Below are 23,978 nucleotides of genomic sequence, written 5' to 3'. Positions count from 1 at the left end.
AATTTGACATACTATTTCAGGGGCTTTAGGGACTGAACCCTTTTTGAATCTTCTAGCATTCTTGGATCCAGATTAAGAGAACTGTAGTTAGGAAAAATAGAGGTATATGGAGTATATTTTTATTTTCTTTTTCCATGCCCAATTTTTTAGGCAGCATTTACACAAAGTTATGGAGGACAGACCGCAAGAAACAGGCAACTGTCTCTCTCAGGAGCCCATTTCTCCCATTTTATCCCAGGGCAATACTAGCATGAATATGCAAAGATGTGTACATAACATGCTCAGTGCAGTTCAGTCCAAAATAGAGGAAAACTGGGCCCAATCCAAAAGTTGAAAAGTAAAGGAAAAGATAAATAAATCATGCTACATACATATTCAGGGACCACTGTTACACCATGACATAAATGGTCTATATGCAATGACAAGGTCAGATGTCCATGACACATATCATTATATGAAAAAAAGCAAGCTCCAAAATAATATATGCAGTACAAATCCATTTTAGTTTAAAGAATAAAATAATAGTCCTCCAGGAGACAGAGGGGAGCTATACAGAAAATCTGTCTATGCTCAGAAAAAGTCTGGAAAGATATACATAAACTTTAAAATGTTTACCTCTGAGCAGTGGGATACATAGAATGGGGAGAGAGAGAGAACTTACTTATCAATGTATTATTGATTATTTTTATATTTTAAAAAAATCAGAAAGACCAAAGTTACCACAAATATACATGTACGTCTTATCAAAAATTAACAGATGTCGGTATTTTTTCATAAGTGTTTCACATATCTTTTTTTTTTCACTTTCAAGAAATAAAGTATGCCAGATTATATTGATTATCTGAAGTCCTATATTATCTGAATTCCTAACAATCACTATAAGCAGATTGTTAAAATAGACGCCTGTACTATATTTATAATGAAAGAAAACATTACACATTCCAGTCAAGATGGAGTCATGAATTATGTTGCAATATGTTCACCATGCTCCAAAGTACTGAGAATAATAGAAAAAAGAGGTAAGAGACACTCAACTTTATAGAGTTCAACATTTGGGGGCTCAGAATTCAGACGCTGGCAATGGCTGCCAGGTCCTCCTTCTCAGAGAAGAACTGGGAATTAAAAGGATTCCCTGTAAGAGGGAGAACTTCAGCCTGGCTCACTGCCTGGGGTTATGTATTTATATTTATTTCATGAAGCTGTGGGCCGATGGAGGCAGAGAACTAGAATCAGAGCCCAAAGGAACTGGGCCAAACCATCACTGGTTCCATGCCTATATTTCTCACATCCTCACTAGTACAGGGGGAGGGAGTCCCAAGTGAATAGCTACTCTAGGATGTGGTTCTGGACTGAAGCACCAAGGGATTAGAAAGGAGGAAACGACAAAACTACAGAATCCTTAAGGAGGGTCTAGGGAAATAAAGATTAAACTGAATGAGGACTTTCCTGGTGGTCCAGTGGTTAAGACTCTATGATTCCACTGCAGGGGGACACAGGTTTGATCTCTGGTCAGGGAATTAAGATCTCACATGCCACGCTGCATGGCCAAAAAAAAAAAAAAAAAAAAAAAAAATTAAACTGAATGGGAGGGCTCAAAACAAGCTTGCAAACCAAAATTTCAAAACATCTGGAAAAATGAAAATTACTAAGGCAATAATTTTAACAAAAATCCACTTCAGATGAAATCATTTTAAACTTCATAATATTAATGTGTATCTTTGTGCAATATAAGATTTAAAATCCTTTAAGAAGGAACAAGATATCACATAAAAGAAAAAACAAATATGATCCTATCAAGTCCATTTTTTTGTTTATGATATGAGGTAAAGTTCGAATACATCTTTCTGTATGTGGATATTCCTCAAGCCTATACTTTGATCTCATACAAAAAGTGGTTCATTATTACTTATTTATCAATAAATATAAAAGCTAAAACTATAAAACTCTTAGGAAAAAAGCACAGGAGTAAATCTTCACAACCTTAAGTTAGGCACAGATTTCTTAGATACAACACCAAAAGCACAAGCAATAAAAGAAAATGTTAATAAACTGGACTTCAGCAATATTAAAAGCTTTTGCACTTCAAAAGTCACCGTTAAGAAAGTCAAAAGTCACCGTTAAAGTAAAAAGTCAAATCACACACTGAGAGAAAAATATTTTCAAAACACACATCCAACAACTTGTATCCAAGAGTTTAAAAACAACAACAACAGCAAAAACTCTTATGACTTAGTAAGGAGATGACAACACAGTTAAAAAATGGGGAATATATTTATAGCCATTTCACCAAAGAAGGTATAGAAATGGCCAATAAGCACATGAAAATATGCTCATTATCATTAGTTATTTGGAAACACATACCAAAATGATAATGAGATACCACACACACCTATAAGAATTGCTTTAAGCAAAAAGCCAGTCAAGAGTAAGTGTTAGCAAGGATATGAAGAAACTGGAACCTTAATACTTCCTGGTGCAGCCACTTTGGAAAACAATTTGGCAATTTCTTCCAATATTTAACACATATACACCATACAATCCTTCAGTTCCACTCCCAGATACCTACATGAGAAATCAAAACATATTTCCATACAAAGACTTGTATACCAATGTTCACAGCAGCATTATTCATGATAGCTAAAGAGTGCAAACAACTTAAACGTCCATCAACTGGTGAAGGGGAAAAGAAAGAGTTGTCCGTGGTACTGAAATACAACTGTCATTTGCTTGCTTTTATTTCAGTATTTCTAAATAATCCATTTATAAATTCAAAATAGCTCTATGCTTAGCCCACGCCTCAATTCTAAACATTAATTAGTCCAGTTGTATAAATCTGTAGCCACTTAAAACGTTCATAACAAGAATTCCCACAGTGAAAATGATTTTTTAATGGGAACCTTGTATATTATCCATTTCCAACTCTAATTAGATTTATCTGGGGAAAACACTATTGGCTACGTGATACAACTAATACTAACTAAACAAAATGTTAATACACTCTAAGTGGTGGAATACTGTTACATCTAAAAAAACACAATAACCAACATTAATAAGAAACTAGAAATCTCTGATTTGGTAGTTGTTCACAAATTATGCATTTGGTTCTATTTAAAAACAAATATCTTGTTCACCGGGACAACAGCCAATATCTTCGAACTTGTATGCTCCACTTGTACTAATGCAAATGCAACAGAACAGCACTTAACATCTTTTCTTTGCTTGGATACATAAGTAAAAATCATTATTTTCACAACTGAGTAATGAAAGTCTTGGGCATTAAGCAGATTACATATACAGTCAGCTCTCATTTATGAGTTATAATTTAATGTGGTTATTACATCTACTGTTAATGTGTAACACATGGCATCTTATGGCTAAGCACTGCATTTTAATCTAATAATAGTAGCTATAATATTCTGAAATGTGCTTCATGAATCAAAGCCATCATGTGTTCACTGAGGGCTTGGATTAGCACTTCATGAGATCTAGATCTATTACAGCTTGTTGGAAGAGGAAAAAGGAAGATCGGAAAGCTTTTAAGGTGCTAAAAAAAAAAAAAAGACAAAAACAGACAATCATTTGGGAAGAATTCCTTTTCCTCGCTCAATGGCTCCTGTGGAGGACTGCTGGTGGCCTCCTACGTTTACTGAAGGAATTTTAATGGAGCAGTAAGTGCCCACTTCTGGTGACACAGCAGGCTCTACTCCAAAGAGGCTACCAAGGGGCCGGGCTGACACTTTCTAATTCATCAGAGAAGCAGAAAATAGGAAACCCGAAAGCCACAAAAGGCTTTTCATGGATTCTACAAAGAAGGATGGGGATTCAGAATAAGCTTATGGAGCTGAACTCAGCAAAAACGTGGTGCAATTCTCTACTAAACAGAGAAATGATACTCCCCTTACAGTGGCCGAAATACAACAGGACCTCAATGGCAACCAGAGCACACACGTATGAGTTAAACTGGAAATTCCCTATATTTTTAGGCTAAAATCTACTGATTCATTTTTACCACACACTAATCTTTTTGCAGTGGGAGTTTCCAAATTAGCTTTATTAAACATTTACTAGGCAGTCACTCTGTGACAAGCACTCCATGGAGAGAGTACAAAGGTAAATGACATACTTCCCGTTGCCACACATACCAAACCGTACCATGCACACCAAACCGTACCACACACGTGCTGATACAATGATGTGAGATGCTTGGGGGATATGAAAGAGGAAACAATGGGGACTCAGGAAAGCTTGATAAAGAAAACAACAGCTTAGATGGGATCAAGAGGGCAGGAAGATGACAAGAGCACAAGACAAGAAGGGCAGGACAGCCAAAGAGAACCCTAAATAACACCAAAGCTGTGAGAGAGCCTACTCCGAGAATGGGGTAACTTCAGTGTGACTGGAACACAGCACATGTTTGGAAGGCATGAAAAGAGAGGAGGCTGTAGAGACAGTGGGTGATACGGCTGAACAAGTGGGGAAGGATCAGAGGTTCAAAAGGTACAAAAATGGGGATAAAGATCTCATGAAAAGCAGGTCTTCCATTGGACCTTGAAGAATGGTAAAATTTGCCAACTCCCCAATATAAGAACTGTTTTGAATCCCGTGGAGAAAACACCATAGAATTTAATGTGCTTTCATATCCAGTAAGAGAAAACCGAACAGAAACTATTCAATACAACAAGTCAAAACACGCCAAAGGACAAAATGCACCTACACCACTCCAGGCCCCTGGAAAATGCTATGACTTCAGTTCAAAGAGAGTGTAACAACAGTAACAAAAAAAAGTCCACTATCTGCAGTGTTGACTGCAGAACACAACCCTCCTCTGAATATCTCACCTTCTAGAACGGTGATCTCCAATCTGGTACCCAGGAGCCTTGTGTGGCTAGTAAAATTAACTTAAATAAAATCAAAAAAAATTTTAAATTTGATTCCTTAGTTGCACTACCTTTATTCCATGTACTCAAGAGCTACATGTGACTAGTGGCTACCACACTGGACGGTGGAGATACAGAATATTTGCCTCACTGTAGAAAATTCTATTGGTCAGTGCTGTCCTGGAGTCACCACTACAGGAGGAATAGGAGAAAAATCCTTAAGGGCCAAAAATCACATTACAAACTTCTTTGAGATCCTGAGATCACTTAGCACTGAACTGTGGATGCACATGTGTATTCAATAAATGTTTGTCAAACTGAATTTTCGTATAAAAGAATGAATTATGGAAATGAAGTAATTGTACATATTCCACTGTAGGCAAAGCTAACTATTCCCTAACTCTATTAATAGATTCCACAATTGAAGCTTTGTACCAGAGTTCTAAAAGTAACTACACAGTATACAACTACAGGTGAGTTCGGCAAGATGGATACAGCCAATTTATAAAGATGTGGTGTGTACACACACACACACACACACAATGGATACTACTCAGTCATAAAAAGGAATGGAATTCTGCCATTTGCAACAACATGGGTGGACTTGGAGGGCGTTATGCTAAATGAAATAAGTCAGAGAAGGACAAATACTGCATGATATCACTTATATGTGGAATCTAAAAAAATACAACAAACTAATAAATATAACAAAAAGGAAACAGACTCACAGGTATAGAGAAAAAACTAGTGGTTATGAGTGAGGAGAGAGCAGGGGGAGGGGAATATAAAGGTAATGGATTAAGAGGTACTAACTATTAGGTATAAAATAAATAAGCTACAAAGATATATTATATAGCACTGGGAGTATAGCCAATATTTAATAATAACTATAAATAGAGTATAACCTTTAAAAATTGTGAATCACTATTTTTTACCTTATATTACATAATATTATACATCAACTATATCTCAAAAAAAATTAAAAATTAAGTCAATGTATGGAAATATAAGGCAAACAAACAAACAAAAAACACATAAAAACAAAAAAAAGATTAGGTGTAGCTCACTTATCACAACAGATGTCTTCCAAAATAGTTACTAGAAAAATGAATGACATTTTACACTTTGAAAGTGAAGCTTACCATTTAAAGGAATCCTGTGGAAACCAATCTATAAAGAGGATTATCATCTCTAAATTTCTCTAGTTAGAATATCAGAAATAGCTACTGTCTTTGACCTAAAAAAGTGCCAATTCTATGTTGCTACAAATAGTCATAAAAAGTTAAATTCCATGGAGCAAAGGCTGACCAACAAGAGGGAGGTTTCAGTGAGTACATGCTTCCTCCTTCCTCTCCCAGGATGAACTCTCCTGAGACTCATACATACTTAATGGGTCCAGACAAATTTTATTCATAAGAATTTCAATGAGGAAAGGGAAAAGGGATTAAAATTCAATAGAAAATGGACAAGAGAACTGAATAGGAACTTCACTAAAGAGGACCTCTCCTGAGATAAGTCCATCTCATTAGTAATCAGGAAAATGCAAATCAAAATCACAAAAAGCTGTCACTAAACACTTAAGAGAATTGGTAAAATTTAGAAAACCACCCATGCCAAGGTGCTGGATTGGAGCAAATGGCAATCCCAGACACTGCTGTTGAGAGTGCAACGGGTAAAACCCCTTTAGAAAATTATTTGGGATTATCGACTGAGGTTGAACGTACACATTTATCTAATAATGCAGACTTCCAGGGCTAGGTAGGTCCACGCCAGAGAGAAAGGTCTGCACATGTGCACTAGAAACACATACAGAATGATGACGCAGCATTATTTTTAGTAACCAAAACTGAAAACAAACCAATGTCAGTCAACATTAGGAAGGATAAACTGGAATATATGCATATAGCAATAAATTTCTATACAGCAGTAACAATGAGTCAACTACAACACATATAATAGCATGGACGGATCTCACAAACATAATATTGAGTGTAACTATTTCCATAAAGTACAAAAACGGGTAAAATTAAACTATCATACTGGGAGGGGTGTGATAGGTTTTAAAGTTGTTTTAACACAAGAACAAAACGCACATGGATCTAGTTATTGGGATGAGTCAAGATCTCTGGAAGGAGAGAGAAGAGTTAGAAGGGCGTGAGGGGACCTGTGGAAGGCCTGTCATGAGCTATTTCTTCATCTATGTGATGGTTTCATGGATGTTTTCCTTATGATACCTTATGATACTTGGACATCTTTGTTTTGTGTATTTTTCTATATGTTATATTTCACACACAAAAAAAAGTTTAAAAGAACAGTCTTCACACACACACACACACACACACACACACACACACACACACACAGAGTAAGGCGACTGTTTCATTCCTCTCACAACCACCTTTCAAACTCCTCCCTCTCACCCTGACTCACCTCTTGTAGCACTTTACTCATCAATGGTGACACACTGATACTCTCTCCTCCTTCTGGATGGATTTGGAAATTCACTCTTTGATAAAGAATCTGAAAAAAGAACAATTGTTTTAAAATTTGCCTCATTTTACAATGTAGCCTTGAAATTTAAAAAGTACTCTTTTGAGGAAAAAAAAAAAACAACACTATTTCCTAACGACTGCTTTGTGGTAACAGGCTTACTATGGGACTTCATGAACACCTTCACAAGGATGCAACCACAGTTTCAGGATCAGAATCAAGTGTGAAAAACCTGATATACAATGTAATAAATGACCATGAGACGAAAATGTGATTTCCAGAATCTCTTCACGTATTTAACAGTATTTAACAGTACTGTATTTCCAAACCAGAGCACCATCCCCCCCTGACACAGATTTAGCCTGTGAATTTTAGGAAATTCAGCTTCTCTTTAACCAAAGCCCATATCCTGCCATTTCCAAAGGACTTCTAAGGGGATGGTGCCATCACTGGTTTTAATTCGTATGGTTTCAAATATATTGTACAGGACCACTTCTTATATATTTTATTCTTGACAGCATGACCTTTCCCCATTATATTCAATAATTTATTTCCTAATATACTTTCTTTTTTTCTCATACCTGTACCCTTTCTTCTTTACTGTAATAAAGCCAACAACACTAATTTATATCCTAACATCTTCGAATCCCTTTTCATATAAGTGACAGACTATTTTTTTCCATAAATTAAAATTTTCACAGTGCTGAAAAAAAAAGAGCACAAATCCCAAATCCACAGACTCAACAAAATACTTCATACAGTTCAGGAGCACTTACTTTATTGGGAACACTTACTTCTGTCTTCAGAGAGCTGCTGGCAGCCAAAAGAAGTTCAATGCTGCTAGGAGGGCAATGTGTCAAAGCAAAAGCTATGAGCTCTTGACGAGTGGCCAAGTCCTGGTAACCTTCTGATTGTCCTAACTGGCTACAAACATCCCAACTTTTAGAATAACCTGGAAAAAGGGCAAGAAAAAACAAACTGATTTTCACTTGAAGAAAAAATCCTTAATCTAACATGAGAAACGGCTTTCTGCATAGTTCTTATGTTACCAAAGCAAAGTCAGTCATTAGTGATGCATATTATTATATAAGCAGAAGCACATACGGATCTGAAACTAGAAAAGAAAGATTAGGTGAGTTTATTGGCTAGAAAGTTCAGTGCTGCTCCAGACAAATTCTTCTAATAAACTATGTTAAATTTTAGATTACCTGACAACGCTACAAATAATCTACTGAGCTTTGATGTTGAGTAAAAGACTGGGTATCTGAATTCAGAAAGACTTGAGGGTATGGCCCAAGCACTTGTGTGAGCTTGAGAAAGTTCCAAGTATCACACATCCTTCAGCACTAAAAAACAATAATAATAATAATTCCTCCTTCATTGGGTTGTTAGAAGAACTGAACAATCTTTATTTAAAAACAACCTGTATTTAAAAGCTGTATTTATACACTGCAAAGCCTAGATAAAGAGAAATGATTATAGAGAGCTACACAGAATCATTCACTTCATAGAGATCCAAAGACAGTGCCAAAAATACAGTCAGCCCCTGAAACCAGCAGAGTTTTATCCTATGCAAGCTTATACTGTGAATTCTTAAAATGCACTTTTATTCTTATTTGAAGGCATTCCAGTTAGAAAGTGGGCCTTTTTTCTAAATATACAGAGTCAAAATTAATCCAGGTACCATCCTTATAGGAATAAAATTATTACAAAGCTCTCCAAGTAAGCGGTAATAAATTAAGACAACAATGATTATCCAGAATGCCATAATTATTCTGAACTTAATGTTGCAAAATCACTAGGTTAATATTACAGAACACAGTTCTTTCATGAAACCAGTTTTCTAATGCTGCAGTTATAAAGCGTTAAGCTTTTTCCCAGAGTTTTCAACATTTTCATAGATGTACTGCCAGACTCTCTCCTTGACAAAACTTGATTCAGGCTTCTCTGAGCCCTCTTCTCAAGGAGGCCTATACCTTGGCCCAGTCCTTGCTGAACCTGTATAACCCAGTTTTATCAAGAATCCTGCCAAGTCAGTTCAGAGAGAATCTCTCACCCTTGGCATCTGACCACCCTGGCCTGCCACCAGCAAGAATCCTGTTAAGTCGGTTTAGTGCCAACCCCCCACTCTCGATGTCCCGTCGCTATCACTTTCCACCCACTGTTGACCCCCTCGACCTGCTCCTCAGTGGTAAATTCCCAGCTGCCTTTTCTGTATTTGGAGTTGAACCTGTTCTCTCCCCGCCTTGCAAAATTCATGAATAAAGTCTTCCTTACCATTTGTAACAAGTGTCAGAATATTTTTTTCCTTTGACAGTATACATACAGAAAGTATACATATCATCAGTGCACAGCCCCAGGAGTTACCATGAAGTGAAGCACTACATTCATAACCACTCACTAGGAATGCACAGACAATGGGGTAAACAGATGTGCTTGAGTTTTCACACAGTCAGACACAGCTACAAAAAGCAGATCATTTAGCACAGAGCCTGTAATAAGACAACATCACTTCCTACCCCTCTGGGGAATGTATTCTTTAATAGAGAAATTATTCCACAATAAAACCTGCTTCTCCTCCAGAGACTTGAGTTATAATTTCAATATGGAAAATTTTAGGGTTGCAAACTACTTCCCAATTACTCAACATTAATTTGAAAAGCATTATGCTATCTCTTAAAAAAATTAAAGAATAGAAATACTGACAATTTAGTCACAAATTATAGATACTTCAAATTTTTTAAATTTTCTTTTATATGACAAATACATAAAAAGGCATTAAAATATTTTTAAATTGTTATTAAAATTATGAGCCTGTTTTTAATATGGAATGGAAAGCAACCATATCTCAGATAAAATATAACCCTTGAGCCCATTAAAGTATTTATATTAATATACAAGCGCATGGAATACATGCTTATCAGTACTCACAAAACATTTCTCAAGGCTTATGAACACAATGTGGTTGGCTTACCGATTAGGCCAACTGATTTCAAAACAGACCTCTTCCATTATTCACCATGTAAAGAGGACATGAGCAAAGTGTTTAGTATCTACTTCACCTGTGGCCATCAGCTCCTGACAATGCACATTGGCAGCTTTGTAGTCATGGAAACGAAGTGCTTGCTCTACTAGAAGGATTAGAACCTGTCCACGTCTTTCTTCTGGGTCTTCACCTGTAAACACATGCAAATGACTTACTGATTTGGGCAGTATCAATTGATAGAGGAGCTCCTTAACACTATCTTTCTAATTAATTCCAAAATAAAAAACAGAGATTAGACTGATTTTTATAAGATTATAGGAGAAAAGGTCATGGCCAATTAGACCTTCCAATCTATTTATTAATCATGGAATTCTCTCTCAGTCTCCTAAGTGATCAATGATTAATATCAGCCTCAGACTGAAAGTAAATTGGTACAACCACTATGGAGAACAGTATGGAGGCTCCTTAAAAAACTAAAAATAGAACTACCATATGATCCAGCAATCCCACTCCTGGGCATATACCCTGAGAAAACCATAATCTGAAAGGATACATGCACCCCATTGTTCACTGCAGCACTATTTACAATAGCCAGGACATGGAAGCAACCTAAATGTCCATCAAAAGAGGAATGGATAAAGAAGATGTGGTACACATATACAATGGAATATTACTCAGCCATAATAAGAAATGAAATAATGCCATTTGCAGCAACATGGATGGACCTAGAGATTATCATACTTAGTGAAGTCAGACACAGAAAAACAAATATCATATGATATCACTCATATGTGGAATCTAATTTTTAAAAAAAGGAAACAAAAGAACTCATTTACAAAACAGAAACAGACTTACAGATATCGAAAACAAACTTATGGTTACCAAAGGGGAAACATGGTACGGGACGGATAAATCAGAAGCCTGGGATAAACACAAACACAGTAACTACTATATATAAGATAGATAACCAACAAGGACCTACTGTATAGCACAAGGAACTCTACTCAATATTCTGTGACAACCTATATGAGAAAAGAATCTGAAAAAGAATGAATATATGTACATGTATAACTCAATCACTTTGCTGCACATGCGAAACTACCACAACACTGTAAATCAACTATACCCTAATAATACATATATATGTATGTATGTATGTATTCACCACCAGACCAGCCGTTCCAATCTAAGTGGGTAGAGGAAAAGTTTTCCTCCCAATAGGGAATTTAAATATTTTTCCTATTTATTTAAAAATTTTACCCTTTGACTGTTCTAATTATAATTAATAAATGACAAATAAAAGGGGAAAAAACTTAAGCACAAAGTAAAATGGACTTAAATTTTATAGTTTCATTGTGATAAAGTTAATTTGTATATCAGGCAATCTGAGCAGGTGGTTAAAAGGAAAAACATAAGCAAAAGTAGGCTTGAAAAGACTGATGTCTAGAAAAATCCTACAAACAAAACAAAATTCACAGGGAGAACAGCCAGGAGTATAGCCAGACTAGAAATCTATTAAAGAAAATGATCCAGATGTTTAGTCTGAAGAAAATACTAATGGTGGCCTGACAAAGCCTTGAGTATATGAAATATAATTTAAACTTTGGCCACAAATTCTTTGATATTCCCTTCTAAAGATGGAGCTTAATGCTTCTCCCCTTGAGTGGGGGCTGACTAGTGATTTACTTCTAACAAACAGAACATGCTGTAAACGACAGTGTGTGACTTACAAGATTGGTCATAAAAAGCATTATGGAATCCGCCCTGCTCTCTCACAGATCAACTGCTCTAGGAGAAACCCAGGAATTGCCATGTTAAAAGGACACTCAGGAAGCCCTATGGAGAGCTCCACGGGGCAAGGAGCTGAGGCCTCTCACCACCAGCCAGGGAGCAACGGAGGCCTTTTCCAACAGCTATGGAAGCCAGCTCAGGAGCAGATCACCCAGGCCCGGTCAACTTAACTATTTCCCTTGAACTTGGGAGGGCCTGTGTGACTGCTTCTGTGAATGAGACACAATGGAAATGAAGCTACCCAAATTCCAAAGCTAAATTATAGAAAAAATGACATGAAGTTTTGCTGGTTTCTGCTGGGATGCTGACTCTGGGATCCCTCAGCCACGTAGGAAATCTGGGTAGTCTGAGAACACCATAAGGAAAGACAATAAGGAGAAACCACACAGAGAAGAGAAAGCCCTAGCTACTCCATTCCCCGGCTTTTTAAAAAATCTTCTCAGCCCAGATGCCAGACATGGGAATAAAGCAGGCTTTGAGATGAGCCCATCCCTAGCTGCTATATCTGACTGCAATTTCATAAAAGACCCTGAACTGCCCAGTCAACCACCAGAACTGGGAGAAATAAAAAGACGTGACTGTTGTTATTTTAAGCTACTAAGTTTGGGGGTGGTTTGTAAAGCAGCAATAAATAACTATAACATTCTATAAGCTTCAGATACATGTCACCTGCCTGTGATCCCTTCCTTAATACCACTCCACCCCCAGCAAAATATTAGAATTGCCTTTCTTCAAGTTCTATAACATTTGTTTACAGAAGCCATGTGCTACCATCACACCCCACGATGCAGCATAATTCACTGCTTCCGCAGACCTCTAAGATTCTAAATCCCCAGAGGGCAACAGGTGTGTAACAGAACCCTGTATCCAAAGTACCTGACAAAGTGATATTACTTTAGCTCTCTCAGGCCTCTATTTCCCCATCTGTAAAATGTGGCTAATAAGAGGCTGTTGTGCACAGCAAAGACCTAGTATGTTAAAAGGGCACAGAAGGGAACTGGCACACAGCAGTCACGGGTACGTATTAGCTATTATGTGTACTCAGGGGGCTCACAATAAAAACCCTATGTTGAATGAAATGTAGATACTAGTCTTATTTTTTAATGATACTGCACTGAAGTTATAATACAGATTCCACATTAAAGTTTGTGAAATAGAGGTGGCCAAGTTGAGATGGTTCCAAATACGAGAACTAAAATAGCTGCAATGAAGAAAAGCGGTCTGAACACCATGTGGTCCACATAAATGTGCTCTGCAGGACTGAAGAAGAATGTTCATACCATTATAAATGCAGGTTTGCCAAGATCACTGATCTTCCCGTTTCTATGTCAATGCCACAGAGACAAAAACGGAAATTAATCCTAGTGGGCAGGTACATGGAAAATGCAGACGGCATCCCTGACTGCTTCATTCGTTTCTATGAACTGGATCCTTATGAAATTCTTCCCTGATGATCAGAGCACTTCAAAGTTTACAAAGTGCTTCTATATGCATTAACTCGTGTGGGTCTCTTATAATCTGGCAGGTGAAGCAAGGGGGGTGTCATTCCTATTTTCCAAGTGCAGAAACTGAAGCTTGAGTCATTTAGCAAATGAACGGGACAGTCAGGAGTGGACCAGTCTTCTGACTCCACACCCAATTTCTCCGCAGCCATCTGAGACGCCTCACGATGGATGCCTGGCCCCAGTCACAGTGTCAGCAACCTTCCCAGGCTGCTGCAAGTCCAAAGGTGAAGATGCTAGTGTTACGCTTTTGGATAGGCTAGAGAAGGACAACTGACACAATAAAATTTACTAAAACTATAGGCCTTAAGAAGAGGAGTTCTACACATAAAAATATTAAAACATTAATAAGTGTGTCCACTAAATATACTAAATATACATTTTTTAAAGCTCAAAATAAACAAAAATCCCCTTTACTTTTTTTTAAGCTAAAAATGGAATTTATCTCAATTTAAGTAAAAGAATTCTGGGGTTAGAAGTCTCTTTAGGCAGGATTAGATCCAGAGGCATGTAGGATATCATTGGGGTATTTTCTTTCTCTCTCTCAAATGGATTTATTTTCAGAAAACTGATCAGATAAATGACTGCCATCCCCAAGGTTGTATCCTTATGACTTTCATTTGGAAAGGAAGAAAGAGCCTCTGTCTTCCTGTGTTTATATATCAAGCATCAGGAAAGATTTTGATTGGTTCTGTTTGAGTCACACGGTCATCCCTGAACTGGCTGGTGGATAGAATATTGTGGCCAACAACTGTGGCAAAGCATCTTGATTGGCAAGTCTCCCGGGATCACATGGGCTGGGAGATGGGTGGTGTCCCAAAGGAAGACCACTTAGCAAACAGACAGACACGTGTAGTACAGATAACTAGTGTTTCAAGTCAGCAGGGGGTTCGTGTTTATTCTTTTAGTTGAAACGGGAAGGTAACTGTCACAAAATTGTGCTGGATCCATTTGAAAAATTTAAGCTGCACATTTAAAATCTGTTTGAGAAGATGAGGACCCACTTGACGATGTCCATCAGGTGGGATACACGTTGGATAAGTCAAAAATACAAAAGAAAAGTATTAAAAGATTGGTAAGCAGAATAGTGCAAAACATGAAGTGCAGAGTCAGAAAGACTTTTCTTGAAAGCCACGGTCTGCTATTTAACCCTGCTGAGCAAGATACTTAACTTCTCTGATCTTCAATTTCCCTCGTAAAATAGGAAGAATATATCATCAACACCATTTAACAGAAAATGAAATAACACATGTGAAAACCTGACCAAATAGTAAAGGCACACATTTTTCTACGAAATTATTCAGGATCAAAAATATCACACCAAATGTCAACATTGAAGCTGAACTGGTACGGCTGGCTGGTCCTCCTTTTCAGTTTTCTGGTTATAAATGGTAACCCTGACTTCTGTTTCTGACCTCGAAACCACTTCGCGGCACCCCAAATAAGCCTGCCCTCCTTTGAAGAACAGAAGGTCCAAGCAGCCCAATACAGGTACACAGTTTTATAACACGCCAACCTTTCTAGGAAAGACAAATCCTTGCCCAAAAGCAGCTGCTCGGACACCTAGAAGCACATATTCCAACGTTTGCCTAGGTGATGTCGAGAATAACACAGATTCGTACCCTGCAGTTTAGCATTCAAAACTTACCTGCTACCCTCAGCAGCTCAGCCAGGCCCAGCAGTTTGGTAGATTGCTTGTAGCACATCGGAGACTGGCAAATACACTCCTTGATGAGGCCGATCCGATCAGAGCACAGTCGCACTACAAAGAAAGACATACTGTAGATTTGTGACCAGGGACATAACACTTTGTTATGGCAACCAAACAAAATGAAAACTGTGTTAACCCCCAGATCAATAAGAATTAAGTAAAAGACACATTTTTTAAAAAACAGTAAAGTTACTGTTGCTTCTGAATAAATAATGTAGAGCATGGATCTTTTCTTTATCACCAAACTTCTGAAACACAGCAAATGAACTGGCATTCTGAAGCTAAGAAAACGTGTCACCTTTTCAAGTGCCAGGTCAGGACTTAGGGAAAATTTTAAAGAAGGCGGTATCTGTCTTTGAAAACTTCACATACTTCCTGGTACACCAGTCTCGTCACCTTACCTCAACCCCCTAAAATCCAGTCCGTGTTCCAAATATCCATCTTCTACCTCCACCACATCATACCAGTTTGGAGGGCAGGAGTCCTCAAAGCGCTCACTGATCCAATTTATTAACCTTTCTCTAAAAATAGTCCCAATCCTCTCACTTAAGCTAGATGTTAGGAAAATAAAACATGTCTGATCACACTAATTCACACTATGAGGTAATTAAGCACACTTAAAGGGGGGAAAAAAAAAAACTTGAGTTAAAGAGTATTATATATATGCTAGGAAGAAACGGTATCTATTCAGGATAGAGGCGTTAACTTTTAAGAAACATGGCACTACCTGGGAAGCTGGGACCCAGTAAATACAACAATAACAATTATCATGATAGTAGTTGACATGAAATGAATATGACCTATGCCCTAGGCACTGTTGTAGGTGCTTTATGTGTGTTAATCCTACAAGGCAGAACCTAACAAGGCAGGTACTATTATCCACAGGGGAAGAAACTGAGGTGCAGAAAGATTAAGTACTTTGGCTAAGGTCACTGAAAGTGATGGGACCTGAATTCAATCCAGCTCCTTAAATATTTTTCACACCTTCATTCTTTTATCCATTCCTAAATCCATGGCTATATAACATACATCCTATTTTCCCCCAAAACTTCTTCTAGGTAGGTGGGAGGGGGCCCAGGGATTGTGGATATAAAGGAGAAAGGTAGTAGTTTTTCTTTGGAATAGGCTTTTTTTTTGGGGGGGGGGAGTAAGTTTTTATTATGATTAAATTTCATACTCACAGAAAGCTTGCAAGAATGGTACAAAGAACTCCTCTACAGTTTTTTCCAAGATCAACCAATTGTTAATCATTTGCTCCATTCACACTTGCAATCATGCATGCCCTTCCACCCTCCCCCCAAACACATGCATATATACACATAAACATATGTATCTACACATGTATCTATTTTTCCTGAACCATTTGCAAATATCATGTCTCTTTACCCATAAATACTTTAGTGTGTATTGGGCTATTTCAAGATAGCTATTCATGCAACTGCTAGTACAGTAATCCTGGGGTGGCCTTTACTCTAAAATATAAGGTAGATGTAGACTTCAGTTACTTCACCATCAGGACGGCTCATATCTAATCTGAGTATAGCTTCCTCAGACTGTATTGTTTTCATGTCACAAATACCCACCTCACTAACTTTCAGGTTGGCCATGTAACTTCTATGGCAATGAAGTGTGAGTGGAAGTGACATATGCCACTTCTAAGCAAATGCTTAAGAGTCATCATCACGGGATTCCTGATCTTTTCCCTCTGCTGCTACAATGCCAGGTTTAAACTTATCATATCACAATGAGATTTTTGAGTTTTTTTTTTTTTTTTTTTACTATAGGACAGTCTAACAAAAACTAACTGATACAATATACTTCAAACTTTTTCATAACTTTTCTCAATCAAAAAATTGGGTTTTTTACCTCAACATCTGCTGTTTTATGTGTTTTTCTCCTAGTATATATATTTTTAAGAAAATGTGTATCACTACTTCAACATTTCAGATTCAGTAACTATGAGAAAGGTACTTTCTACATATTTCTAACCTGATTTTCAAAACAACACTTATAGATATTATCATCATTCTATGTACCTAAAAGCCCGGGTTTTCACAGATGCTTCAATGGCCTTGTTTGATGAATTCTTATATTCTTCTTACAGAAACTCTAGGTTTATAACTCTAATCAGCTGATTTCCTTACTGTTACCACTCTTTCTAGCCCAATAAAATTAAGGGGGAAAACTGAAACTACACATGGCAGTGGATCATCATTTTCTCTAAACTTCCTTTTACTGGAACGCTCAAGTTTGGTTTTTTGCTTGTTGCCCTAAGCATGGTATATTACTAAGATTTCAAGTACAATAAATACTCATCCATATTCCCCAATTTCTATTTTTGTTTTTATCCAATAGCCTCACTGCTGTACTGTTATTGAAAAATAGGACAGAGGGCAGAATCTATTGCTAATGGACTCAATGACCAAAAGTACTCTTTAGTTAAAAACCTAAAAGGGAACACTAGTGAACTAATGCAAAATAAGTTAATAATAGTGCAACACTAAATAGAAAACTCACCTTGCAAAGGCAGAATCTTTACCCCAAATTCTTCGAGGCACCCCAGGGCTTGGATAAGATCTAGCTCCTCTTGAATGGCAGCGGGTCTATCTGTTATCAGCTGTAAGCAGCACCTAGGAGAAATTCATTTTTAAGAAGGAAAAGTAACATATGTTCAGCTAAGTTGCCTTTCTATGATCAACAACATAGAGATCCAACACATTTATCAAAAACCAACTTCCTTCCAGGTATTCTGCTAGAGGCTTTCTGATATCTTATTTAATCCTCACAGCAAGCCTGTGAGACAGGCAAATATCACCATCTGCTTTTTAAGGAAGCCAAAATTGAAGCTCAGAGGTGAAGCAATTTGCGCAGGGTTATGCTGATAGTACGTAAGGTATCACAGTATAAAGCAAGATACGTTAGCTCTGGGTTTAGTGCTCTGTTTACTGTTGACTCAAAAGATAATGATCATGTAAAAAGGATTAAAAAAAACAGAAGGAATACAGTTAATTTCCAGTTATTCTTTTAAGGAAAACAGAAATGGCTTGATTCGGTCACAATTTTGTCTCTCAAAGGAAAAGGAATAACCTAAGAAACTGCACAAGAGACATTTTTCTGATCAGAAACAATCAGTTGGTGATGTAGTACTGAGATAAATATAGATGAAAGTGATTTGATAATCTACGAATTTGTGATACCTATGGAGTATTTTAAGCAAATTTTTTTAAATTCAGAGAAAGTATACTTAATAAATACTGTAGTTAACAATAAACCTATTTTCTGAAAGGTGCATGGAGAGGAACAGTGGGGCATGAGACTAGAAAGACAGGTAGAGATCAGGCCATGAAGAGCTAACAATGCTAAAATCATGGACCATCACATGAAAATATCTAGGCCCCAGGATCTACCTACATGACCAAGCGACAGATATAGGCCTAGCTTGCTCTTGCAAAATTTGGGGATTTAAATCAGATGAACACTAACACATACTTACTACTGGTTCAAGGATAAACAGTATACAACCTATTTGTGGCATCTACCAAAATTCTAACTGCACTTTGAACCCAGGAATCCCAGTTCTAGGAATTTATACTAGAGATAGGCTCTCACATGCCCAGACATAATTATAGATGTTCACTACCACAGTCTTTTTAAAATAAAATACACTAAATCAGGAACTAATTAAATAAATTGTATAAAAGTCAAACAATGGAATAGTCTACAACCATCAAAATGGAATGAAACAAACCTATATGTATTCACATGGAAAAACCACAATATAGATTGTAGTGAATAAAACAAGACACAGAAAGATAGTACAAGTAGTATACACTTATTTGTGATTTAAGAAAGAAGGGGGTAACTTTTAATAAGGTATTCCAGAAGGATACACAGGAAACTGATTAAAAATATAACTGAGGGATAAAGTTAGAGGAACTCGAATGAGGAGAAAGACATCTTCCATATGTATCCTTTGTGTATTTTTAAATATCTTATCTTGTGGATGTACTGCTTCCTCTATTAAAAAAAAAACTAGTAAATAAATAGTAATTTAATTAATAAGAATGGATGAGCTATTTTCTATTTCAGTAAAACTGTAAACAATTAAATACATCTGGGCTCACAGGTCTCAATCAGTTTGGTGCCACATTATACACATATGACATCTTTTTTAAATTAAGGTGTGTCCTTGTAGGAGAAAAGGGGATGGATGAAAGGCAAATACTGCAAGTACTGTGTAGTTTCAAAAATGATCTCTAGAAGCATCTGTCAAAAAGATTTAGGTCAAACACAACTCCCAGTTGTTCTATCTTATATTTTCATCATCTGAAATAGAAATACTATCCCTTGGGAGAGAAGGAAAAAATTTACTAACTATTTTAAACAACTCTGTCAAGTTCAATAACATGGCTTGAGAAAACATGATTCTTTCTGTGATAAGATATCACTGGGGGAAAAAAGTTACCTTTAAGTTTTGCTAGAGTCGAAACAACTACCAGTTATTTGAGGGGAAAAGTAACTCTAAACAACTACCACAATCTTTACATCAAAATAAATTCCAAATGGGCCTAAAATTTCCATGCAAAAATAAAACCACCAAAGTAGTAAAAAAACAATACGAAAAACTATTTTAATGGTCTTGGGAATTAAAGGTCTTTCAAAGGATGACACAAAAGACAGAAAAAAGAATAACAACCGAATTTTTAAAAAATTCACAATAGCCATTTGAAAGATAAATTGTATATTATAAAAACTTGGCAACACAGTTTAACCATTAAGAGAGGCAAAGGGCACGTGTCCCATATGCAAAAAAAGCTCCTAAGAATCAATAGTAAAAAGAGGAACACAAACTTTCCTGTACAACAGGCTAAGAGAGGAACAGAATTCAGAGTCCAGAAATTTCCACCTGGAAGGGACTTTTGAGCTTTATCATCTAATCAGAGCAGAAGCCATGTAAAGCATACAGACACGACCTAATGTGTTGAAATTTTCCAGAACTTGAATTTGCTGGCTACCACTTGAATCTCTTCCAATAGAAGAAAAGTATAACCTTATAGATAATCATCTAGAATGACTGTGGGAAAGTGTGCTAGAGAAAAAGGGTCACAAGAAAGTTGATAAATACTTATGACGCAATTAAGTTTTCATTCTATATTCAAGCAATAAATAACGGTGTCCCATATAGTAGAGTCAATCTGTACTTGTGATAACATATTTTGTGAGGTAGAGAATAAAACCAACAATAAAGTTTGTATATTCTGACTTCCCTCCTCCCTCTTACAGAGAATACAGAGTTCCTCTACCTGGCCAGATCCATGCAGCTGTCAGTGAGGCTGGTAGAAGAATTGAAGTACTCTCTGCTGGCAGCCAAAACCAAGTCAATACTTTTTTCATAACTGACCCTGTACTGGGTTTTTCCTTTATGGGTTACACTAGTTGGTGGATTTATTGAACAAGCACTGCAGTGCATCATCTGCCCAGCCAGGTGGATATTTTCAAGGCGACTGGAACACAGAAGGCTCTCTGTAAATATCTGGGAAAAAGAAGAAACTGGAATTAGAGCTTAAAGAGGGAGGACTCAGTTCTTGACACAATGGAGGCTCTGATATCCAAGTGAAATAAATTTTAAAAAATACATCCATCCTACAGGTAGAGGTTGCACAATATTTATGAATGTACTAAATGACAATGAAGCACACTTTAAAATGGTTAGTATTATGTTATGTGAATGTCACCTCAATAAAAAAATCCCTCTTTTAGGAAGAAGAAGAAATAATTTAACCGAACAAACCAGTGGTAAGCATAATATTTTAATGTGTTACAAGAAATATTTGAGTAAAATATCCAAAATTCATACTTATTAAAAACAGGATCCATTAGACATACTGTCCAACACTCTGCTTAAAGTATTTATAACATTTCAATTTTTTAAAAGAAAATCTTTGAATATGATACACATAATTAATGACTGTTTAAAGCATCTGAAGTCAGTCTCATAAACTAAACACCCATGCTACAAATGTTCTACTTACACCTAGTCACTAGAATTACAATACACCACATAACATTTTTTTCTAATCTGCAATTTAAAAACTATTTAAATAAAACAAAAGCCACTGATGGAAGGCAGTTATGCAAATGTCATTGTATTTTACAAGGCAACTAATAGCATCAATTAACATAAAATTTATTCTATAATTGAGATTATCTACTTAATCCAAAAAAGTCCTATTAAAGAGCTCCCTTTAAACCCACACTAATAGAGTCAATATATAAATAGCACAAGAACTTCCCCAAGAATGTTCTTTCCTATCATGCCACTGTTGGATGAGGATAACACAGAAAAAGAAGCAAGAGATAAAAAGCAGATTTCATGGAGAAGCAAGAGTTTCCTTATAATTAGGAAGGCTACCCAATTTTCATAGGACCCCCTTATTTTCACTTGTTTCTAGGCTTCTGGAGAAGACATTTTTAGACAGGCCCTTCCTAAAATGACTGATAAAGATAAAATTACTAATACCTACAAGAGATCTGCTATAAAATCCATATTGTGACAGAAAGCGAATTATCAGTGAGTAACCCTAATCGCTTATATGACAGGTGAAAATGGCTTGCTCCACGTGACCAAAATGACTTAGATGTAACAATTTCTCTATTCCTTTGGTTTGTTCAGGTAAGCCATAAAGAGTCAATGCCCAATACTGAAAAATAAAATTCACTCACTCTAATATTTTAAAGGTTTTGCTGAAATGAACCATATAGATTTCTGCTCTACAGGCTGTATAGAAATCTTGCACCTTATCAAAATTATGCCAATGAGATTTAAAATTATTTTCCAATGACAGCAAAACCGAATACAGTGGCCACAGGTCAGTAAGACAATATAGCATAATTTAAACATCACTAAAATATTTTAAAATGTAAGTTTGCCAAATCTGTATTATCTTCTAGAATCGGTTCAGGGCAGTTATAATATGCTTTCAAATGTTTTCTCAAAGGAGAAAGACTAACCACGCGAAGTCATTAAAATATCAAAGCCTAATACAAAGATGTTAAAATATAACTGAAACAATTTAATACGTCAAGTTGTTATGATAGACTACACAGGAGCGAGTTCAAGTGTAATATACTTCATGCTAATTTTTCAATCAGAATCAGAAAATACCAGGAAACAACGCTACTCCCACTTAAAAACACTACTTCAAGCAGTGTTACTAATGACAGTAAGATTTTGGACCCCATGTGCGTATAGGTTATTTTCTCCTGAAACTCAATTTCAAGTTGTGCTTTAGATACAAAGGTGAAGTTACTGGCAGCTGTACGTGGTCTGAGAGTGTAATCATCAATACAAACTTTACACTCATCAAGCACATAAAAACCTGAAGTTCAAATATAAAACCATTCATTTCTCAACAGTCTATATTAGCGCTCTTCTGTTAAAACTACCTTAAATTAGGGGCTTCCCTGGTGGCGCAGTGGTTGAGAATCTGCCTGCCAATGCAGAGGACACGGGTTCGATCCCTGGTCTGGGAAGATCCCACATGCCGCGGAGCAACTAGGCCCGTGAGCCACAATTACTGAGCCTGCGCGTCTGGAGCCTGTGCTCCGCAACAAGAGAGGCCGCGATAGTGAGAGGCCCGCGCACTGCGATGAAGAGTGGTCCCCACTTGCCGCAACTAGAGAAAGCCCTCGCACAGAAACGAAGACCCAACACAGCCATAAGTAAATAAATAAATAATAATTTAAAAAAAAAAAAAAAAAAAAAACTACCTTAAATTAAAATACCAACCAATTTCACAAAACAGAGACCTATTTTATAACTCTCATTTTATCAACGGGTTATGCTTTGTGATGTCACAGCAGAGCAACACAAGAAATATTCTACACGATTCTGATCTGGCTTGTTTGACAGGCGAATTCAAATGGGAACCTCTTTTAAACTGTGTCTCATTAAAGATGGGTTAGCTGGATCATTTTTCCATACAAAGCATGAGTAATTTGGTGGTAATACACATACCTTCCAAAATAAGGATTAAATTCTCCTAAATTACACTCCTAGTCAACTCACCATCCTTAAGTATCCTTTATGTTCCAGACACTATAATATGCCCTGGGGGAGCTGAGGATGAACATGATATGATAATGCCTACCTAGGAGCTAATGACCAAAGGGAAGAAACACACACAGAAACAAACAAGTCATCGCATTCGAAAGAAAGGCTGTAATAGAGACAGTTATATCAAAGGACAAAGGAAGGCATCCTAGAGGGCATGATTAGTGAGTTGAATGCTAAAAGTTATCAGCAATTTTCAAATTTAAAAAAGAGGAATATATTCCAGGCAAAGGGAATAATGTGTACAAAGTCACAGAAACAGGAAACAGCATCGTGAGTGGAGGAATTCATGACAGATTTGGCACCGCTGGAGCACAGGGCACATGGCGGGGAGTGTCAGAGGCGAGAATGGACCAGGGTGGCTGGAATCCGCCGTGGCTTTCTATGCCAGGCTAAGAAATACGGTTACTTTCTAACTGTAGATATGGAACAAGCAGCGCATTTTAAGAAGGGGAGTGTCATGAAAAGGTCTGTTTTAGAAGAATATTCTCTTCCGTGTAAATGAGGA

The 23,978-nt window shown here is 36.9% G+C and overlaps 1 protein-coding gene across 3 annotated transcripts in view; it reads right to left on the bottom strand.

The window, feature by feature from the left end:
* NBAS (NBAS subunit of NRZ tethering complex) overlaps positions 1 to 23,978 on the bottom strand; it is a 342,092-nt gene that overhangs the window by 150,182 nt on the left and 167,932 nt on the right. For all 3 annotated transcript variants that reach the window (XM_036873210.1, XM_036873209.1, XM_036873211.1), the window contains 6 exons: positions 20,661 to 20,890; positions 17,875 to 17,987; positions 15,295 to 15,408; positions 10,430 to 10,543; positions 8,162 to 8,319; positions 7,308 to 7,397 (listed from right to left, as the gene is read on the bottom strand). In XM_036873210.1, coding sequence (XP_036729105.1) covers positions 7,308 to 7,397; positions 8,162 to 8,319; positions 10,430 to 10,543; positions 15,295 to 15,408; positions 17,875 to 17,987; positions 20,661 to 20,890 — 819 coding nt within the window. The remainder of the gene's footprint in view (positions 1 to 7,307; positions 7,398 to 8,161; positions 8,320 to 10,429; positions 10,544 to 15,294; positions 15,409 to 17,874; positions 17,988 to 20,660; positions 20,891 to 23,978) is intronic.

The sequence above is a fragment of the Balaenoptera musculus genome, chromosome 13 (genome assembly GCF_009873245.2).
Source record: "Balaenoptera musculus isolate JJ_BM4_2016_0621 chromosome 13, mBalMus1.pri.v3, whole genome shotgun sequence".
In the NCBI taxonomy this organism is placed as follows: Eukaryota; Metazoa; Chordata; class Mammalia; order Artiodactyla; family Balaenopteridae; genus Balaenoptera; species Balaenoptera musculus.
Note: the sequence above shows the minus strand (reverse complement) of the source record. Positions and strands in the feature narration are given on the sequence as shown.